The sequence below is a fragment of the Mesoplodon mirus genome (assembly GCF_964341445.2).
Source record: "Mesoplodon mirus genome assembly, chromosome: 7".
Taxonomy (NCBI): domain Eukaryota; kingdom Metazoa; phylum Chordata; class Mammalia; order Artiodactyla; family Ziphiidae; genus Mesoplodon; species Mesoplodon mirus.
In genome coordinates, this window is record NC_138983.1 from 38223694 (window position 1) to 38244161 (window position 20468).

Here is a 20468-nt window from a genome sequence, read left to right on the forward strand (position 1 = left end):
CCATGGCCAAACCCAAAAGTCAAGGGTGGGAGAGGGGTTACACTCAGCTTTTTCAGTTGCAGAAACTGCAAAGTTACATAGAAAGGGGTGTAGATGATGGGAGGAGCAGGGCCAACCATCAGTCACATATGGAAAATAATCCAGTTGCATTCCCTTATCTCACATCCTAAATAAAAATAAATTCCGAATGGAGTAAAGATCTAAGTGTGAAAAACAGTGAAGTCGTCTGCAGACTAAGATACACATAAGGTATATACATACCTAAGCCCTGCTTAGAGGGAAGTGTTCTATAAAAAATATTTGTCAGGGGGCTTCCCAGGTGGCGCAGTGGTTGAGAGTCCGCCTGCCGATGCAGGGGACACGGGTTCGTGCCCTGGTCCGGGAAGATCCCACATGCTGCGGAGCGGCTGGGCCCATGAGCCATGGCCGCTGAGCCTGCGTGTCCGGAGCCTGTGCTCCGCAACGGGAGAGGCCACAGCGGTGAGAGGCCCGCGTACCGCAAAAAAAAATAATAAATAAATAAAATATATATGTATTTGTCAGATTTTGAGGGTTCATGGAGCGCAAATCTACGAAAGGGAAGAACTGAACCCCACACCATCTTTCAGGATTGAGGAGGCAGAGATCTGCCAGGCTCTGAATTAAAATCCCAGAAGTAACACGGAGTAACAGACTCTAGGCAGAGGTGGCCTGAGTTTTATTTAAAATGCAACCGAGCCCCAACCCAGCTCCTTCTCTGATTACAAGGAGCTAATCAGTCTCACACTTCATCTGCCTAGCAAAAGAAAGGTGGAAATCCTCACTGGTGAAAGATACCATCTAGCAGTAGTAGTAAGGGGTAGGAAAGAGTGACTGATAAAACATAAGCAAAAACAAATAATAGGAACGTATTCATGAATGATCAAAACATTGGTGATGGAAGACAAGGACTTTAACAGATTAGTATGTTAAAAAAAAAATAGAGGACTTTCCTGGTGGTCCAGTGGTTAAGGCTCCGTGCTTCCAATGCAGGGGGCTCAATCCCTGGTCAGGGAAGTTCTGCATGCTGTACGGCCAAAAAAAAAAAGAAAAAGGAAAATGGACAAAATAGATGAAAAGATGGGCAGTTTCAACAGAAAAATTTCAATCTATAAAAAAAATGATCAAATGTACATTCTAGACTAAAAACTAGATGCAGTTAATAACCCAAGGTTTACTAAGAGATTTGACACAGCACAGAAAAGGATTAGTGAACTCAAAGATTGGACAATGGAAAAGTCCAAAACACAGAGCGGAGTGTAAGATAATTTGGGATACACATTCAAAATTCTTACAGACATTAATTGGCTAATAAGGGAATACTGTTAATATCACCCCTTTTCTTGTTTCCTCTGGCCACAAATACCAGTTTTTCTTAGCTTTAGTGCCCTACACCCCAGACTGTAATGTAGTTCTTCACAGCTGGGGCCACCCTCCAGATGAAGCACCAAGAGGAAAGAGAGAAAAATGGGACCACAAGAAACCCATTTCCTGATTCCTCTGGAATCATTTTTCTCTTGGTGTTTTAGGTAACAGCTCCCCTGATACCACTGGTACAGCAGTGCAGCTCTGACTGCACTGGGACTAGCCTCCGGGCAGAGCCAAGAGATAAAAAAGAAACAAAAAAAAATGGAGACTTTCACACTGTGGCCTGCTGAGGCTCCCTTTCCTGGTTCTCTGGCCAAAAAGAACTGCCTCTTGGGAGTTTTTGCTGTCCATGCCCATTGCGTAGTTCTGTGACCCAGACTGCCTCAGATAAAAGAGGAAAGAAAAATCAGGAAACTCATCATCAGTATTGTTCATTCTTCAAGTTTTGACTTCCCTCTTCAACCATTCAGTCAAAATGGTTTAATTTTCAACAGTGTTCTGGGAGTTGCTTTTTGTATTTTATCCAAAATTTTGTATTTTGGAATTGTGGAAGAAATAGCCTGTTGTGGGCTTATTCCATCTTGGCCAGTGCCAGAAATTCATGTGTTCTTTAGTAAATTTATTTTTGTGTTTGTGATATGAAGTGTCCTCTAATGTACAATACTTTACAGGGTAATACTGATAGGACTTATCCTTTTTGTTTTGTTGTTTTGCAGTACTCGGGCCTCTCACTGTTGTGGCCTCTCCCGTTGCGGAGCACAGGCTCCGGACGTGCAGGCTCAGTGGCCATAGCTCACGGGCCCAGCCGCTCCGTGGCATGTGGGATCTTCCCGGACCGGGGCACGAACCTGTGTCCCCTGCATCGGCAGGCGGACTCTCAACCACTGCGCCACCAGGGAAGCCCAGGACTTATCCTTTTTTAATTTTAATTATTTGTTCATATGTCAGTCAGTGTCCCCAGCTGACTGGGGTAGGCCTGGTACAGTGCTTGGCACATTGATGGTGTTCAGTAAATTGTCCTGGAATGAATGGTAGAACAAAGCCACACGGAGGCATCACAGAGAACCTAAAAGGAAGCTGGGCTTTTAAAACCAAAAGCAGGGCTTCCCTGGTGGCGCAGTGGTTGTGAGTCTGCCTGCCGATGCAGGGGACACGGGTTCGTGCCCCGGTCCACGAGAATCCCACATGCCGCGGAGCGGCTGGGCCCGTGAGCCATGGCCACTGAGCCTATGCGTCCGGAGCCTGTGCTCCGCAACGGGAGAGGCCACAACAGTGAGAGGCCCACGTACTGCAAAAACAAAACAAAACAAAAACAACCAAAAGCAAATGAGAGTCTGCTTTTATTTTTTAAAATATTTATTTATTTGGCTGCGCCGGGTCTTAGTTGCAGCACACGGGATCTAGTTCCCTGACCAGGGATCGAACCTGGGCCCCCTGCATTGGGAGTGTGGAGTCTTAACCACTGGACCACCAAGGAAGTCCCCCTATCCCATATATTTTAAAATGAACTTGTGAGGTTCTGTAAAAGCCCTACTTGGATTAGACTGATTTTGAATTGAATTTATAGATTTGAGAATTGATACTTCTGTGAGATTGCATCTTCCTGGATGTACATGTTTATTTTGATTTCTTTGAGTTTTCAACAGTTTTATAATTTTCTCCATAAAGGTTATATATAATTTTTGTTAAATAAAAATACTGTTGTGTACTTTTGGTAACATTGTAATTGGTATCCTTTTCAAATTTCCTTTTATTTTGGTTTTGACCATGCCACCGAGGCTTGCATGATCGTAGTTCCCCATTTAGGGATCTAATCCCGGTCCTTGGCCCTGAGAGCACGGAGTCCTAACCACTGGACCGACAGGGAATTCCTGCCAAATTTACATTTTTAACCTATTTTTTGTTGGTATGCAGAAATACAACTCATTATTGTATATTGATTTTACATTTAGCAACTTTTTTCTCCCTTGTGGAAGTATAGTTACAATATTGTGTTAGTTTCAGGTGTACAGCAGAGTGGTTCAGTTATATTTTTTTTTCTCAGATTATTTTCCATTATAGATTAGAAGCTATTGAATACCGTTCCCTGTGTTATACACTAAATCCTTCTTATCTATTTTATGTATAGTAGTGTGTATCTGTTAATTCCACACTCCTAATTTATCCCTCCCCCACCCACTTCCACTTTGGTAACTGTAAGTTTGTTTTCTATGTCTGTGAGTCTGTTCCTGTTTTGTATATAGATTCATTTGTATTATTTGTTAGTATATGTGCTGCCGAAGCGAGCACATTTGTATTATTTTTTAGATTCCACATTTAAGTGAAATCATACATTTGTCTTTGTCTGACTTACTTAGTATGATATTCTCTAGGTCTATGCATGTTGCTATAAATGGCAGTATTTCATTCTTTTTTTATGGCTGAGTAATATTTATGTTTAGGATCCTCTTTGAACTCAGTCTGATAATTTAACTATAGAGTCTCTTGGGTTTTCCAAGAAGTCAATCATGTTTTCTGCTGAAAAATTATTTTTTCCTTCCTTTTCAGTTGTTATACCTATTCTGTCTTTGTCCTTTTTTCCTGGTTGAAACTCCAATAGTTAATGATATTGGGCATCCTTGTCACATTCCTAAAGTGAATATGGTATTAACATAATTTTGCAAATATCTAGCTAGCTAGCTAGCATTTTAAAAATTGCTTCTCTCAATATGCGCTAGATGTTAACTTCATGGAGTTCAGGTGATCCTATTTTGTTTACAATGGGCTCTTTGCCATTTTTTGAAAATACCAAGTCCTCTTCTGCCTCTGAGCCTTTAAATCTGCGGGAAAGGGTGTTTCTCCAAACAACTTCATAATACTGGCTCAGTCTCTCAGTTTTTTCAGGCCTTTGTTCAAATGTCTTTTTATCAGAGGCTTTCCCCGATGTCTCTCTATAAAATGTGTCATATAGAGTCTGAGTCCACGTTTGATGTTTGACTGCTGACAGCTGTTAAGCCTTACCCCACTCCTTCCTCCCCTTCTGCCCCACGTTTGTGCAATAAAGCCTGGATGCTTCTTGCTTTGCCACCTGTGGGAAATTCAAACTGCATGCAGAACCATCACCCTGGCCCTACCCCCTAACCACCATAAAACCCCCAAGCCAGTCTCCTCTCTGTGTTCTCTCAGGCCATTTTTGGACTTGCTTGGGAGCTGCCCTGCTTTCCCCAGAAAGCCTCATTATGGGAATAATAAAGTCTTTCATACACCCTTGGTATGTGTGTGACTTCATCAGTCTCAACATCTGAGCTGAATTTTGGGTGGGGAGTCCACCTTTTCTCAGCGTGGATGTGCCCACAACAAAATAACATCCTCCTTCACAGTCCATCTTCTGCTTTATTTTTCTTCATAGCACTAGTACCACCTGACATAATATGTATTTGCCTTCCCCTACTATGTAAATGACTGAATGATAGATCCCAGCGTCTACTGAAGTATCTCTCATAATCATTCATTCAACAAATATTTGAGTGCCCACTTTGGCCAGGTTCTCTTATTAAAGGCAATAGTGCTATAGTGGTGATCAAAGCCCTTGCCATGGAGCTTACATTCCAGAGGGCAGGGTAGGTGTTCATTCAGTATGTATTTGTTAAATGAATGAATACTGATACTATTTTTGTCTGGAGGTAGGATATTAAAAAGAAACACAATATCATATTATGAATGTAAAATTTTTACTCATTTCTTTTGGTACAAACTAGTGTTTATTAAAAAATAATATTTAGGAATTTATACTCACAGGACATGTTATAGTTAACATCCAAAGACAAAAAATATTTCTTGACAATTTATTATATGCTTAGTACTAAAAAGCTCCTAAATCAGTGTTGGCATTACAAGATTAGAGAGTTGTTTTTGGCTTATGATTATTATAGAAAAACACTGAGGAAAATTTCAATCATTACAATTGGTAAAGGTATAATTTTACATTTCATGAAAGATAGTAGTCATATTTGGCAATAGCCTCATTTATAAATTAAAGTATACTCACTTCGAGGTTGTATTTTGATGTTGTTTCTTTTCACTTCTCACAAATAACCAACAAGGCACAAACTGCTTCCAACTGACAGTCCAAACAAAGGAGGAATCATGGCTAACCATCTGGTTGCTAATATTTGTTAAAGACAAATTGCAAACTTCAGAGTATGGTTCAACATCACTAAAAGGAGTAAAGTTGCTCCCTCTGACCACCTTACTCCATGAAAAAAGTGTACTTTGACTTCTAAAATGGATTTTAAAAATTCAGTAGAAAGATTTAACAACTATCAACATTTCCAGCACTGATTTTTCTAATACCCAGAAACATCCACTTAGCAGTTGTAAGACCAACTTGAAAAACTGAATATACAAATGTAAATTATTGCCATTAGCTAGTAGGAATCATCACTTGATTCTTAATCCTGTTTATATTTAATTATAAACATAAGACTGAATTTTTTTTTTTTTTTTGCGGTATGCGGGCCTCTCTCACTGTTGTGGCTTCTCCCGTTGCGGAGCACAGGCTCCGGATGCACGGGCTCAGTGGCCATGGCTCACGGGCCTAGCTGCTCCGTGGCATGTGGGATCTTCCTGGACCAGGGCACGAACCCGCGTCCCCTGCATCGGCAGGCGGACTCTCAACCACTGTGCCATCAGGGAAGCCCAAGACTGATTTTTAGAATAAAAAGAATGAAGAACATCTCCATCATGGGTCTTTGTTCCCAATAATCCCTTTCAGATAGATCTGTGAAGTAATACAGAGCGCAGTGTCGACATACCTTTCATTTCAAAGGCCGAAAAAAATAGGGCTTATTAAGTAGTGAGATCATTTCTATTAGGCTTTATATTAGTATCAATTAATAAGTTAATCAGTATCAGTTGATTTAATCTCGCCCAAATGAATGGGTCTCTGTTGGTTGATCAATGCGATAGAGAAACTCTGCAGGTAAGAAGTATCCAAGATATTCCACTATATCTGGGGTGGTGTCATAATGGTAGTGTCCACCTTCTCCATGATGACTAAAACAATGAGTGTGCTCCAACCGCAAATCAAACCCCTAGGACAACAGAGAAGCTATCTGTTAGTATTCCAATTATTTTGCATACAACTTGTTTAAGGGGATGGGAGACCTTTTTAATTTATGTTACAATAATTTTATTTTTTTTTGGTAGCTAACACAGTCACATGATTCAAAATTCAGAGGGTGCAAAAGCATATATTCAGTAAAATGTATCTTTCCATCTCCTGCCCTCACTTCCTTTCCTAGAGGGCAACCAAAGTAAGCAGCTTCTTCTATATCCTTCCAAAAGGATGTTTTTTTAAATTTATTACTTTATGGTAGTACTCTGCACCTACTGTGCTGTATGTTGCTCTTCTTCATTTAACAGTATAGCTTTCAGATCTTCGTATATCAGAACATAAAAGAGCTTCCTAATTCTTTTATATCTATGGTATTCTATTGTATGCACATACCACGTTCCAACTGACATTAGATTATTTCCAGTTCTTCTGCTATTACAGCAATGCTGTCATGAATAACCCTTTTAACTAGTCATTTATGCACATAAGCATATATTTAATGATAAATTCCTAGATAAATCCCATGTAATCACTGGGTCAAAAGATATTGTCAGTATTTTGGTAGATATTTGCTTTAAATTAGTCTATATTATTTTTCTAGGGTAGAATATTAGAATATAATGAACAGTATATAGAACAGCAAATAAGATGACAGGAGACCTGAATCCTGTCCTGATTCTACTATTTAATAATGTGACTTTGGATGTTATTTAAAATGCCTGTGCCTTCAATTCTCCAAAGGTAAAATCTGCTCTGCCTAAATCATGGGTGGTCAGATACTTGCTCCCTTACCTTTCAAGACAATTCTACAGACTACACTAGTTCTTAAATAAGAACACAAAAAGTGCTTAATTCTAAAAGAATATTCTAAAAATCAAGCGTTATTGCAATGTAAAAGACAGACATAGACTTACTGGGTCTCTGGAGACAAAAACTGGCAGACAAACCAAAGGAGCCTTCATCTCATAAAAACATAACCATTTATTCACGTCTTCATCAGAGTTCAATGGGCAGGAAGAAAATTCTGCTGGCTATAATAAAAGGACATTAAACAAGTAAACATCGAATATTATTGAGCTAAAAATTTATATATAATTTCATTGTTAAAACCTTTAAGCCTTCTTATACATTCTTTTGCTATTTTTGGCACCAAGAGAAGTTATATACCCTAGTTTTCAAAAGGACCACCAATCAATGTGTACACACTAAAAGATATGAATAAATAAAGGAGTCTCTCAGTTTTCCTGTGAGTATATCCTCATCCCAGTCTTAAATGTCATTATTGATACTGGAAAATGAAAAAAAAAAGGAAGGCATTGAAAGTGGGGTAGAAGCATCAAACAGAATAAAATACTTAGGAATAAACTTAAGGAGGCAGAAGACTTGTACACTGAAAAGTACAAAGCATTGCTGAAATGAATTTTAAAAGACTCCAGTAAGTGGAAAGACATCTTGTGTTCATGGATTGGACAACTTAATATTGTTAACATGTCAATACTATCAAAAGCAATCTAAAGATTCACTGCATTCCCTGTCAAAATGACGTTTTTGCAGAAATAGAAAAATTCGCCCTAAAATTCATATGGAATCTCAAGGGACCCCAAACAGCCAAAACAATCTTGAAAAAGAAGAAGAAAGTTGGAGGTCTCACACTTATTGATATCAGGCTTGCTACAAAGCTATAGTAATCGAAATAGTGTGATACTAGCATAACGACAGGCATACAGATCAATGGAATAGAATAGAGATCCCAGAAGTAAACCCTTGCATATATGGTCAAATGGTTTCTGACAAGGATGCCATGACCATTCAGTGGAGAAAGGGCTGTCTTTTTAACAAATAGTGCTGGGAAAACTGGATATCCACATGTAAAAAAATAAAGTTAGACCCTTACTTTATATCATATACAAAAATTAACTAAAAATGGATCAGACACCTAAATATAAGAGCTAAAACTGCAAAGACTCTTAGAAGAAAACCTAGGAGGGAAGTTTCATGACATTGGATTTGACTTTATGGATATGACATCAAAAGTACAGGTAATAAAAGGAAAAATAAACAGGTGGGACTACATCAAACTAAAAAGCTTCTGCATAGCAAAGGAAACAGTCAACAAAATGAAAAAGGCAGCCTATGGAATGAGAGAAGATATTTGCAAACTATATATCTGATAAGGGGTTAATATCCAAAATATATAAGGAATTCAATAGCAAAAAAAAACAAAAGCCCAATTAAAAAATGATCAAAGGACTGAATTAGACATTTTTCCAAAGAAGACATACAAATGGCCAACAGGTATATGAAAAAGTACTCAACATCACTATTCATCAGGTAAATGCAAATCAAAGCCATGAGATATCACTCACTCTAGTGCAGATGGCTGTTCTCAGAAAGACGAGATGAAAAGTGTTGGTGAGGATGTGGAGAAAAGAGAACGCTTGTACACCGCTAGTGGGAATGTAAACCGGCACGACCATTACGGAGGTTCCTCAAAAAATTAAAAATAAAACCACCATATGATCCAGCAATTCTACTGCTGGGTATATATCCAAAGGAAATGAAATCACTACGTTGAAGAGATATCTGCACTCCTATGTTCACTGTGGTATTATTCACGTTAGCCAAGATTGGGAAACAACCTAAGTGTCCATCAACAGATGAATGGATAAAGAAATTGTTATCTGTATCTTTTTAGTTGTGATATATTATTCAGGCTTAGAAAAAGGAGGAAATCCTGCCATTTGTAACAATATAGATGAACTTGGAGGACATTATACAACACTAAGTGAAATAAGCCAGTCACAGTCAAATATTGCATGATATCACTTATATGTGGAATCTAAAGAAGTCCAATTTAGAAAAACAGTATAATGGTGGTTGCCAGAGGATGAGGGGGTGGGGGAAATGTGGAAATGTAGATCAAAGGGTACAAACTTCCAGTTATAAGGTGAATAAGCTCTAGAGAGCTAATGCACATCATGGTAACTATAGTTAATAATAAAGTATTGTTTACTTGAATTTTAAGAAATCCTGTAATCCTTTGGTATTTACAAATAGATTTATCTATAATTTTGTCGTAAATTGGAAAAGTAAGTAGTTTCACAAATGTTGTGTCTTTCTATGCAGAATCAGCTGGCTTGCCATTTAAAATTATCAGGATAAAAAACATCACAACAATACATTTTCTAATGGCTTCACTGTTAAAACAAAAAGGACATTAAGTTATAACACTTTTACACTTCATTCATTTATTCGTTCATTCACTCACCAAAAATTATTTTAAAAGTCCTAGATGACCTGGTCTGTCTTCATATAGTATTCCGTCATTAATGTCTTATAAACTAATTATAGTTAGCCCATAAGACTATAATTTTCATGAGATCTTTCCCTAAAACGACAACCATCTTAATAGCAAAGTCTATATAGGGATTCTAGCAATGAAAATAATCAGTTTCTAAGGCTTATACTAACATCTATCTCAATCTTTAATACAAACAAATTGAGAAGAAAGTTCTAATATTATTAATATGAAAAAAGGACTCCAGCTGGACATTATCCTACAAGTTGCTTTACAGTATTGTTTGTCATTTAAATTTGAAAGTAATATGATCACAGTAAAAGGATTTGTTCAGGGTGTCTTTAAAAGTTAAATTCTCAGGTCTTCCTTGGTGGTCCAGTGGGTAAGACTCCGTGCTCCCAATGCAGGAGGCCCAAGTTCAATCCCTGGTCAGGGAACTAGATCCTGTATGCATGTTGCAACTAAGAGTTTGCATGCTGCAACTAAGAAGTCCACTAAGAAGCCAGCATACCGCAACTAAAGATCCTACATGATGCAACGAAGATCCCGTGTGCCACAACTAAGACCCAATGCAACCAAAAATAAATAAATAAATATTTTTAAAAAGGTTAAATTCTCAATGTATATTTAAAAAAATCCTATGATATTAAGCACGCGCGCGCGCACACACACACACACACACAGGCCCTTACCATAATATGAGTCTTCACTTTTCCCTTCTGAATCACGAAAGTACCTCCCATTCCTACAGGCTTATCTCCATAATGTTTTTCAAGAGTCTGTCTCATACAAGTCACAAAGTTAAGTTTTCCAGTTCTTCTTTTGGCTTTCACCTCAATGACCTAGAGAGAACATAAATATACATACCATTGTTCTAAGCTGCAAAATATTACGTAAATAACTACCCAAGTGAAACATTATATAATTCAGTGCCATCAAGCAAATATTCACTTGTTTGCTTCGAGCACCCAGATATGAGCAGAAGTGTCTCAATCCTCTAAGTCTTAATAATATATATAGTACTATATATATATATATGAATTATGTATCATTTACTCAATGTCGTATTCGTGCTTTCTTGGATTGAGAGAGTTATAGCTAAATTTTATAAATTTATAGCCAAATTCTACACTGAGCTCTAGAGATTCTTATTATATGTCAAGGTGGTAAAAGACAGAATTCTTTGGTTTAAAGGGATTAACTTCTGATAACTGGAGGGAGGAGAAATGATTATGTTTTCTCATTTCCTTTAAAAATCTGGACTTCTGTTACCTCCACTTTATTAGGTATTTTTGCTTCACTATCTCATTTCCCAAAGTGGCTAAAGTAGTTATCTCTACTAGATCTGGGAGTTCTCACAACAGCTAAAACTGAAATCATCTTTAAAAAAAAATAACAGCTTCATTGGGGATATAATTCACATACCATACAATCCACCTATTTAAAGTATACAATTCAATGGGTTTCAGTATATGTATAGAGTTGTGCGACCATCATTACAATTTTGGAACATGAAATCATCCTTTTTTTTTTTGTACTAACAGGAAGTAAATATGAAGTGAGGCATTAATTTTCCTCACCTCTTCTATAATTTTTTGCTCCCATCATTTCTATCTCAATCAATGTCTGATCAATCAGAAATGAGTAAGTTACGTATATACTAACTATATAGGTAGACATTATCTACTTCAGCTGCATGGTTCATCTGTTTGACTAACTCACTCCCCACAGGAACACCCTATTTTAGTTCCTTGGAAAAAAGGATATTGCTTACTAAGTATTATTATTTTTTTCTTTTTTAAATTTTTGTTTGTGTGTCTTTGTTGCTGCATGCGGGCTTCCTCTAGTTGAGGAGAGTGGAGGTTACTCTTCGTTGCGGTGCTAGGCCTTCTCATTGCGATCACTTCCTTGTTGCAGAGCGTGGGCTCTAGGCACGCTGGCTTTAGTAGTTGTGGCACATGGGCTTAGTTGTTCCGTGGCATGTGGAATCTTCCCAGACCAGGGCTCGAACCCGTGTCCTCTGCATTGGCAGGTGGGTTCTTAACCACTGCGCCACCAGGGAAGCCCAAAGTATTCTTAACCTTAGTTTTAAATGAGACCCTCACTCTGCCTGTAGTACTTTCTGAATCTTTCATAACTGGGTTATTTAAAGAGGTTTGGGACTTAGGTAGCTTTGGATTTTCTTAAGAAAACTACAGTAGTAGCAATAAGCATTCAAATTTTTAGCTATCTGAGAACTCTTGGAGAATACTGCATTTTTAGAACAAAATCACCTTTCCAGGTTGGCCTTCACTGGCAAAAAGATTAGCCAGTAATGCAAACCCAAAATCATGATATTTCTCACTGTATTTCTCAAGTAGGCACCCTCCATCTGCAGAGTTAACATGAGCAAAGTAACTTCCATTCACAGGAGGTTTGTGTTCACTTTCTGTTTGAACAACTGGCATAAACTGAAAAGAAAAGTAAATAAGGTAATTAGTCAAGCCTAGTATCTCTATGCAAAGAGAAGATCTTGAATAATGTAACAAAATATTTTATCCTAGACTTTAAGACATTTTATTTCAAGATCTAATAATAAAGCATGAAAAATAAAATATTTAATGTTAGATTCAAAATGTTAAAGATTTATAAATATCAAAAAAAATGAAAAAAATTTTAGAAAATGTTTACAGTATTATAGTGTTTCTATAAGATTGTGACATTTGCATCAAAATTTCTCATTTTATTCCTTACTTACCTACCTACTTACCTACTTACTTACTTAGTTCCCTGACCAGGGATCGAACCCGGGCCCTTGGCAGTGAAAGTGCTGTGCCGTGTCCTAACCACTGGACCGCCAGAGACGTCCCTAAAATTTCTCACTTAAATTTTAAACTTTTTCTGTCTTGAACACTAGGCAAATTATATTAATGTTTCTATAAAAGGACTTGTATGATTATTGACTAACAGTCACACCTGTAAGAGGCTGTGAGAGAATGGGCAGACTCAGCAGCTTATTCATTCTTCTCCTCGTGAGATGTGAAGAAACAGTGATGTTTTTATGTTGGAAATGTGTTAACATACATAGTGATAGATATTACCTTTTGTAAATAATAATCATACTACTGGGGTAGGTCCCTGCAATTTGGTCTGAAAGAGGGAGTTGATTAGATCATTAAATATTTCATTCATCTTCTGAGTGAAAGCTGCCCTTATACCAGCAAAGATCATAGAGAAGTTAGGAATCCTCTGACGTGTAAGGATTGAAATCTTTCACAGTCCAGAGTCCTCAGCAAATCACAGTAGGACTTTCGATGGACTCCTCGAATACTGAGTGTGTGCCATAAGAAAATCTAAATTAGAGATGAGTGCTCCATTTCAGTTGGAATAATTGGAGCATGTGCTATACTCCAAATCTGTATCAAACAGTAACAAATCTGTAGAGAGGTATGACATCAACCACTTACAATTCATTCAGGAGACAGGATTTCTGATAGGGCAATAAAAGGAAAAAGGCAAACTAAGTGTCAAATCAACAAAATAAAATAATTATGTATATGCTGACCTCAGAATTGAATCCAAGAGTCTGAAATGGGCCTGCTCCTGCTCCAAGAACAAAAGCTCCAGGAAGCTGGATTTCTTTTGCGATTTTATTTAGATCATAAACCTATACAAGAGGAAACGCATATTATTTAAATCTTACTTATATAAATTCCCAGGTTTACTTTTTATTACTACATCCATTAATATTTCCTTGTCACATTGGTCAATGGACCTTCTAATAATAAAAATAGGAATTAACCCAATTTTCATAATCTTCATGTGAATGTGAAAAGTAAAAGAAACTTACTTTTTTTTTATTTATAAGAGGCAATAAGTAAGGCACACCTCCTACTTCTGCAATTCTAGTTTTCCCACAGATACCTAAAAAAAATAAATAAAGCAAGCCATCTTAAAAATAGGCAAACATCTAAATTTAAGTATAAAATGCCAGAAGACACTAATTCATTAAGAGTATATAACTTTTCAGTTCATAGTTTTACAAATAGCAGGGGTTGGAAAATGTAAGTAGATAGGATCCCTGTCCTATTCTAACTTCCTGTGTTTCTAATACTGTCATAACCAAGCATGACTTGATATAGTTAGTAGCATAAAGGCAATCGAAAGTTGATGATACACAACATTGTAAAGCAACTATACTCCAGTAAAAATTAATAATATAAAAAAAAGAAAGTTGATGATAGGGCAAGGGCTAGAACTGGAGCCAATGTTTGGATTGGATGAGGTTTCTAGAATTAGTCTATAATGACTTATTCCTTTAAAAATCTTTCTTTTGGGGGAGGGAGGGTTTTAGCTAAAATTATATTTTAATTTAAAATATTTTGGTAAAATATTACTTCTTTTAAAAATCCATATCGAGAAGTCCTCTTGTTAGAGTTGTTTGTTCCAAGGTTGTTTATAAAAATGACAAGTAATTTTAGGTAACTTCAGATGCTAGGAACTCTCTACTTATATTTTTAATTAAACGTCACAGGTAAAGCTAGACACTGGGAAAAGGCACATTTTTTTGTTGTTGTTAATGTAGAGTGGAAAATCATTACCTTTTATCTGAGAAAAAGCAGTCTTATAAATTTCATACTAACATCATTCCATAATAAATGTAGATATATTGTTCAATTCAGCTATGCAGAGGACACATGTACAGAATTCTGTGAGGTTCCATTTATAATTAGGGATTTCGGAAATGTTTTCCACGGGATCAGCAGAAATTACTTATAAGACTCATAAATGATAGTAACATTAAAGTTTACAGAAGCCATTAGAAGGACTATTTTAGTAGTCCAGAGAAAAGACAAGTAATGAGCTAAAAACAGATGAGGAAATTAAGAAAAAGAACAAAGAAAGGAGAATAGGCAACTACGGTGAAGGAATGAATTGGAATTATTGACCTATAGCTAAGAAAAAGAGAAAGCTAGGTGAGATATACAGATTTTAAAGTTGTTGTATCCAAGCAGAATTAAAACCACAGGAGTAGATGGAAAAGCCATAGAGATTGGACAGAATAAGAGGATGAGGATAGAATTCTGGAAAGATGAAAATTTAAGAGCCTGCCAGAAAGAAAGGAGCCAGTAAAAATGAGAAAGAAAGAACATCATGGAGGAAGGAAAGGCACCAAGGAAGAAGAGGCAAAGAACCAAGGAGAGAGGAGAACCAAGAGGAGAAATAATATCAGGCAGCAGTGCCCAAACAGTATGAAATGTGTAGAGAGACTGTAAGCAGATAGGGTAGGAGTCCCTGGAGAAAGAGAACCAGGAATGGTTTTCTTGACATAAGAGAACTCATTTTGGCCTAAGCCATTTTGTGATCTAAGCCTGGCCACAATGCTTGCCCTTGAACAGGTCTCAGCAATTAATGACATTAAGGGAACAAAGGAATGCAGGAACAGAAAAAAGGCAGTGAAACAATAGTGCAGTGATAAAGCAGAGTCCTACTTCCTCCTCAAGGGATATAGATAATAATAAATCATGGAGTTCTGCAGGAACTAAGGCCCCCACCCGGGTGGAGGATGGAATGATGGATGTTGACCCTCCAGACTTCAATCAACTAAAGCTTGGACTCTGTAGACCTTTGCCCCAATTCTATGCAGAATTCTCCTCTGCTCAAGCCCCGTCATGAATATGCATGTACTCTTAGCTTAAAACTTCCCAGTTTTGCTGTTGGGCGGACACTGCTTTGGGAAAGATCCCCCAGTGTTCTCCTTACTTGCTGCAAGTGACAATAAATCCTTCCTTCTCTAGTGCTTTGGTTGTGTCTATTGGCTCGACACCCACCAAGAGGTGAACCTGGTTTTCGGGTAAAACAACGAAATAATACTAGTAAACACACCAAGATCACTAGTGACAAGACCAGTTCATGTAGAAAGTACCTAAATATGTTTATGAAAGATCATATATGTAACATATGCATACATATCTGGCTTCCTTAGTATGTAATTTAAAGACTCACAAATTATTGACAAGAACCTAGAAAACTCTTTTTCAAACCAACCCTTTGGGTGACAAAATTAAGATTAACTATTTTTCCTTGTACTCTTCTGTGTTTTCTGGTTTTTATTTTAATTATTTAATCAATTATTTATTCTGGGGTAAAATATATTACCCTTATAATCAGAAGAAACAGAGCTATAAAAAAGTATTATGATAGGGACTTCCCTGGCAGTCCAGTGGTTAAGACTTTGCCTTCCAATGCATGGGGTGCGGGTTCAATCCTTGGTGGGGGAGCTAAGAGCCCACATGCCTCGGGGCCAAAAAACCAAAACATAAAACAAACAAAAAAAACGTATTATGATAAATGCTTTTAAGGTGTGAAGAGAAATTGCCATCTGGTACATAAAACTTCTAGAATTTACAGGTCTACTTAAAATCAAAGACTGTTTGAACTAGAAAGACCCAAAAAGAACCTTTAACCCAAATCCCACTCCCTCCCACCCCCATTTTAATGTATCTGAAGCCCAGATACATTAATTGGCTTACCCAAGGTAGTGAAACCTTAAGTGGCAGAGAAAGGACTAGAGTCCAGGATTTCTACGTAAAACTGCTTTTTAACAAAGATGTCAATTACATAATAAAAGAGTGAGTAAGTGTGACTGTTTCTCTCCAAATTCCTCATCACAGTAGGGTATAATGAGAGAATGTTGGACTTTGGAAGCAGATAGATCTGGATTTGAATCCTGATTACGATTCACACTGAGATTACTTAGCCTCTCTTCAGCTTCAGTTTTCTCATCTATAAACTGGGGCTAGTACTTACCTTGCAGTGTTATTATAAAAATTAAGACATCAAATATAGATATCCATCATACTGTCTGACAAATTATACTTACTTAATATTGAAACTGAATGGTACAGATGAACTGGTTTGCAGGGCAGAAATAAAGACACAGATGTAGAGCACAAACGTATGGACACCAAGGAGGGGAAAGTGGCGGGGGGGGGCAGGGGGGTGGGGGGGGTGCGGTGGTGGTGGTGTGATGAATTGGGAGTTTGGGATTGACATATATACACTAATATGTATAAAATGGATAACTAATAAGAACCTGCTGTATAAAAAAATAAATAAAATTCAAAAAAAAAAAAAAAAAAAACGAGCAGGACCCTGTGGGGCTCCTGGGAACAAAAGTCTTTTCGTGTCCCCTGTTTTTTGTTGGTAGGAAATAGGGTTCATTCAGCTTCTGTGACCTTCCCTGAGTTCCAAAGGGCAGGTTCCAACAGTTGCTAATCAGGGAAGGGAGGGGGATGAAGAGACAAGGGAGGAGCAGTCAAGAAACAATAGTGTAGCCTTGGGGCAGGGTCCTGGTTCCTCCTCACCGGATATACATAATTATATCTTTGAGCTCTTCTGCAGAACTAAAACCCCCACCACATGGAAGATGTTAACTACTTGATGAAATATTCTTCATTCCAGAGAGAAGGTTACAGTTCAATAACCTAGAGAACCATAGATCACGGGACCACCTGAGATGATCCTTAGACTGAAGGAATGCAGGCCTTGCAAGCACTCTGATCCTTATGAGAAGCCCCTCCCCTTGACTGTAAGACTCCCCCCCCCACACTGAGTTTGGGACAGTTTTGAGGGCATTAGGCCTCTGTGGCCCCCTTTGCCTGGCAAAGCAATAAAAGTATTCTTTTCTACTTCACCCAAAACTCTCGTCTCTGAGATTCAATTCAGCAGTGCTGCACAGAGGCTTTCAGCATCAATATTCATTTCCCTTCTCACTTTAAACACTGGCTGGATAATCACTCGACAAATTTGTTGAAGGGATATTAGTATTTAATAGATGATTCAAATAAATACAAGGCTTTTGAGATTCCTTCTGGTCTTGAATGAATGAATGAATGAATAATAAATAAATAAATAAATAAAAATTACAGTAAGTTTCCATAACAGTCACTTGAATGATTAAAAACAAAACTCTCCTGTGATATTCAGGATTCTAGCCTATTGAATATCTATTATATAACCTGTGAAAGTTACAAAAGTACATAAAACACCATATTTTTCTACAAGGGTATAAAATGAAATTTGACCAATATTAGAAAACACAGAAATTAAACACAATTTAATCTAAAAGTTGGGGCAATATCCTTTGGAGATACTGCTTACCTTTTACGGGAAAGGTAAATGGCTCCTTGGTCAAATTAGGGCAATCAACTACAGAGACCTGGACATCAGCAAAGTTATCCGCTAGCCCCTTCTGCAGAACTAATAAAGACAAGGAAAAGGGTTAAACATTAGGTAGAAATTTGCCATCACATATCAAGTCTTCCCTCAACTGTTTTTTTGTGTCATACTTCCAAACTAAACTTGTGTAAGTTACTATTTTTTTAATTTTAATTTTTTGGATGCGCTACATGGCATGTGGAATCTTAGTTCCCTGACCAGGGACGGAACCCGTGCCCCCTGCAGTGGAAGCATGGAGTCTTAACTGCTGGACTGCCAGGGAAGTCCCTAAACTTGTGTAACTTTAAAGGAGGGGGATAAGGGACTTCCTTGGTGGTCCAGCAGTTAAGACTCAGCACTTCCACTGCAGGGGGTGCTCCCCACATGCTGTGCAGCGCAGCCAAACAAACAAACAAACAAAAGGAGGGGGAAATGGTCTTATTAATGACTACAATCAGAAACTGAACACATAATTAATCACAAGATACATATATTAAGGTACATAAATACTTCCATAAATAACACTGTAAACTGTAGCGATTAGAAACCACTGAAGATAAACACTGCGCTCAGGTGAGGACTACGTTTCTTTTAGGGAGAGGATTCCAAGTATTGAAATGTAAATATTTAAACTGCTAGAAAGTAAGCAATTACATGCAACACCTTCATTAATGCTTACAGAAAAAATGTTGAGCAAAAGAAGTAAGACATGAAAGTATGTGTTATACGACTCATATGTATTTCAAAGACAGGCAGCGGGCTTCCCTGGTGGCGCAGTGGTTGAGAGTCCGCCTGTCGATTCAGGGGACGCGGGTTTGTGCCCTGGTCCAGGAGGATCCCACATGCCGCAGAGCGGCTGGGCCCGTGAGTCATGGCCGCTGGGCCTGCGCGTCTGGAGCCTGTGCTCCACAACGGGAGAGGCCGCGACAGTGAGAGGCCCGCGTACCACCAAAAAAAGAATGACCAAAAAACCCCACAAAGACAGGCAGCTAATCTACGGTTCTAACAGGTCAGAACAGTGGTCACCTCTTGGGGTAGGGATATTGACTGAGAAAGTGCAAGGAGTCTTCTGGGATTCTGGAAATATTTAATATCTTAATCTGGGTGTGTTATGGGTGTAAACATGTTAAAATTCATCAAGCTATACACTTAAGATCAGTGTATTTGGGCTTCCCTGGTGGCACAGTGGTTAAGAATCCACCTGCCAAATGCAGGGGACATGGGTTTGAGCTCTAGTCTGGGAAGATCCCACATGTCTCAGAGCAAATGAGCCCATGTGCCACAACTACTGAAGCCTGCATGCCTCAAGCCCATGCTCCACAACAAGAGAAGCCACCGCAATGAGAAGCCCGAACACTGCAATGAAGAGTAGCTCCCACTCGCCTCAACTAGAGAAAGCCCTCATGCAGCAATGAAGATCCAGTGCAGTCAAAAAAATTTTAAAAAGTAAATAAATTTAAAAAAGATTAGTGTACTTTAGATATGTCATAACTCAATCAAAAAGGTAAAAAAGCAAACTTGTCTCAAAGTTACAAATCTAGGAGCAATGTACATTTAAGGATAAAAAGCTCTTATACAAAACTTGTCTAAGGGGACTTCCCTGGGCTGTCCAGTGGTTAGGACTCTGCACTCACACTGCAGGGGGCACAGGTTCGATCCCTGTTCAGGGAACTAAGATCCCACGTGCCACTCAGTGCAGCCAAAAAAAACCTTCTCTGACAATAGTGTCAGCCATTAGTTTAAGTCTTGTAGAATCAGACTTTCTAAAAACATGAAGTCATCCTAAATTTAGCCCTAAATATCCTAAATAGATATTCCATACCAGATCTTTTATGTACATGAGAACAGAAACCAAATTGACTGGAAAATCCCCCTACCTAGACTAATGACTGCATATTTATGAATATATAAAGATTCAATGTATGGAAATGTAGTAAAATCTATTTTTTACCAATCACAAAGGGACAAAGTTCTGGCTATAAGATTTTCTGTAAAAACTGAAAACAAATTTTAAGCCAAAAAACTTATGTTTCATCTCTGTTTTGTATAGAATATACCTTGTACAGATAGAAAGGAAACAAACATAAAGACACAAGAGGAGATAGGTTGTAGGAAGGCACTTGTCTGATTCCTAGCTGTCCTGTTATATCAGGAAAGACAGAAAGACTGACAGAAAAGAAATACAAAGAATACTAGTAATCCAGTTTGTTTACTAACTCCCCTTCAACTTAGGAAAAATATGAAGGTTTTAAGAGGAGAGCTACAATCAAGCAAAACGTGAATATACCTCTTTTTTTTTTTTTTTTTTTTTAATGGAGGAGAAAGAAAGTGGCTTTATTTCTTTGCCAGGCAAAAAGGGAACATAGGCTAGTGCCTCAAGAACTCTGCCTCCTTCACTGGAGAATAGGGTGAATATACTTCTTGACTTCAACCTTATCAGGAGGACAGAAGAACTACCAGGACAGATACACTTTGAGATAAGGGTAGGTT

At 37.9% G+C, this 20468-nt stretch overlaps 1 protein-coding gene across 4 annotated transcripts in view; it reads right to left on the reverse strand.

Moving 5' to 3' along the window:
• Positions 1–5040: 5040 nt before the first annotated feature.
• LOC309809006 (ester hydrolase C11orf54 homolog) overlaps positions 5041–20468 on the reverse strand; it is a 28729-nt gene continuing 13301 nt past the window's right edge. For all 4 annotated transcript variants that reach the window (XM_082629651.1, XM_082629650.1, XM_082629649.1 and 1 more), the window contains 7 exons: positions 17922–18020; positions 13609–13682; positions 13324–13425; positions 12053–12229; positions 10472–10621; positions 7396–7512; positions 5041–6458 (listed from right to left, as the gene is read on the reverse strand). In XM_082629651.1, coding sequence (XP_082485777.1) covers positions 6285–6458; positions 7396–7512; positions 10472–10621; positions 12053–12229; positions 13324–13425; positions 13609–13682; positions 17922–18020 — 893 coding nt within the window. In that variant the 3' untranslated portion in view covers positions 5041–6284. The remainder of the gene's footprint in view (positions 6459–7395; positions 7513–10471; positions 10622–12052; positions 12230–13323; positions 13426–13608; positions 13683–17921; positions 18021–20468) is intronic.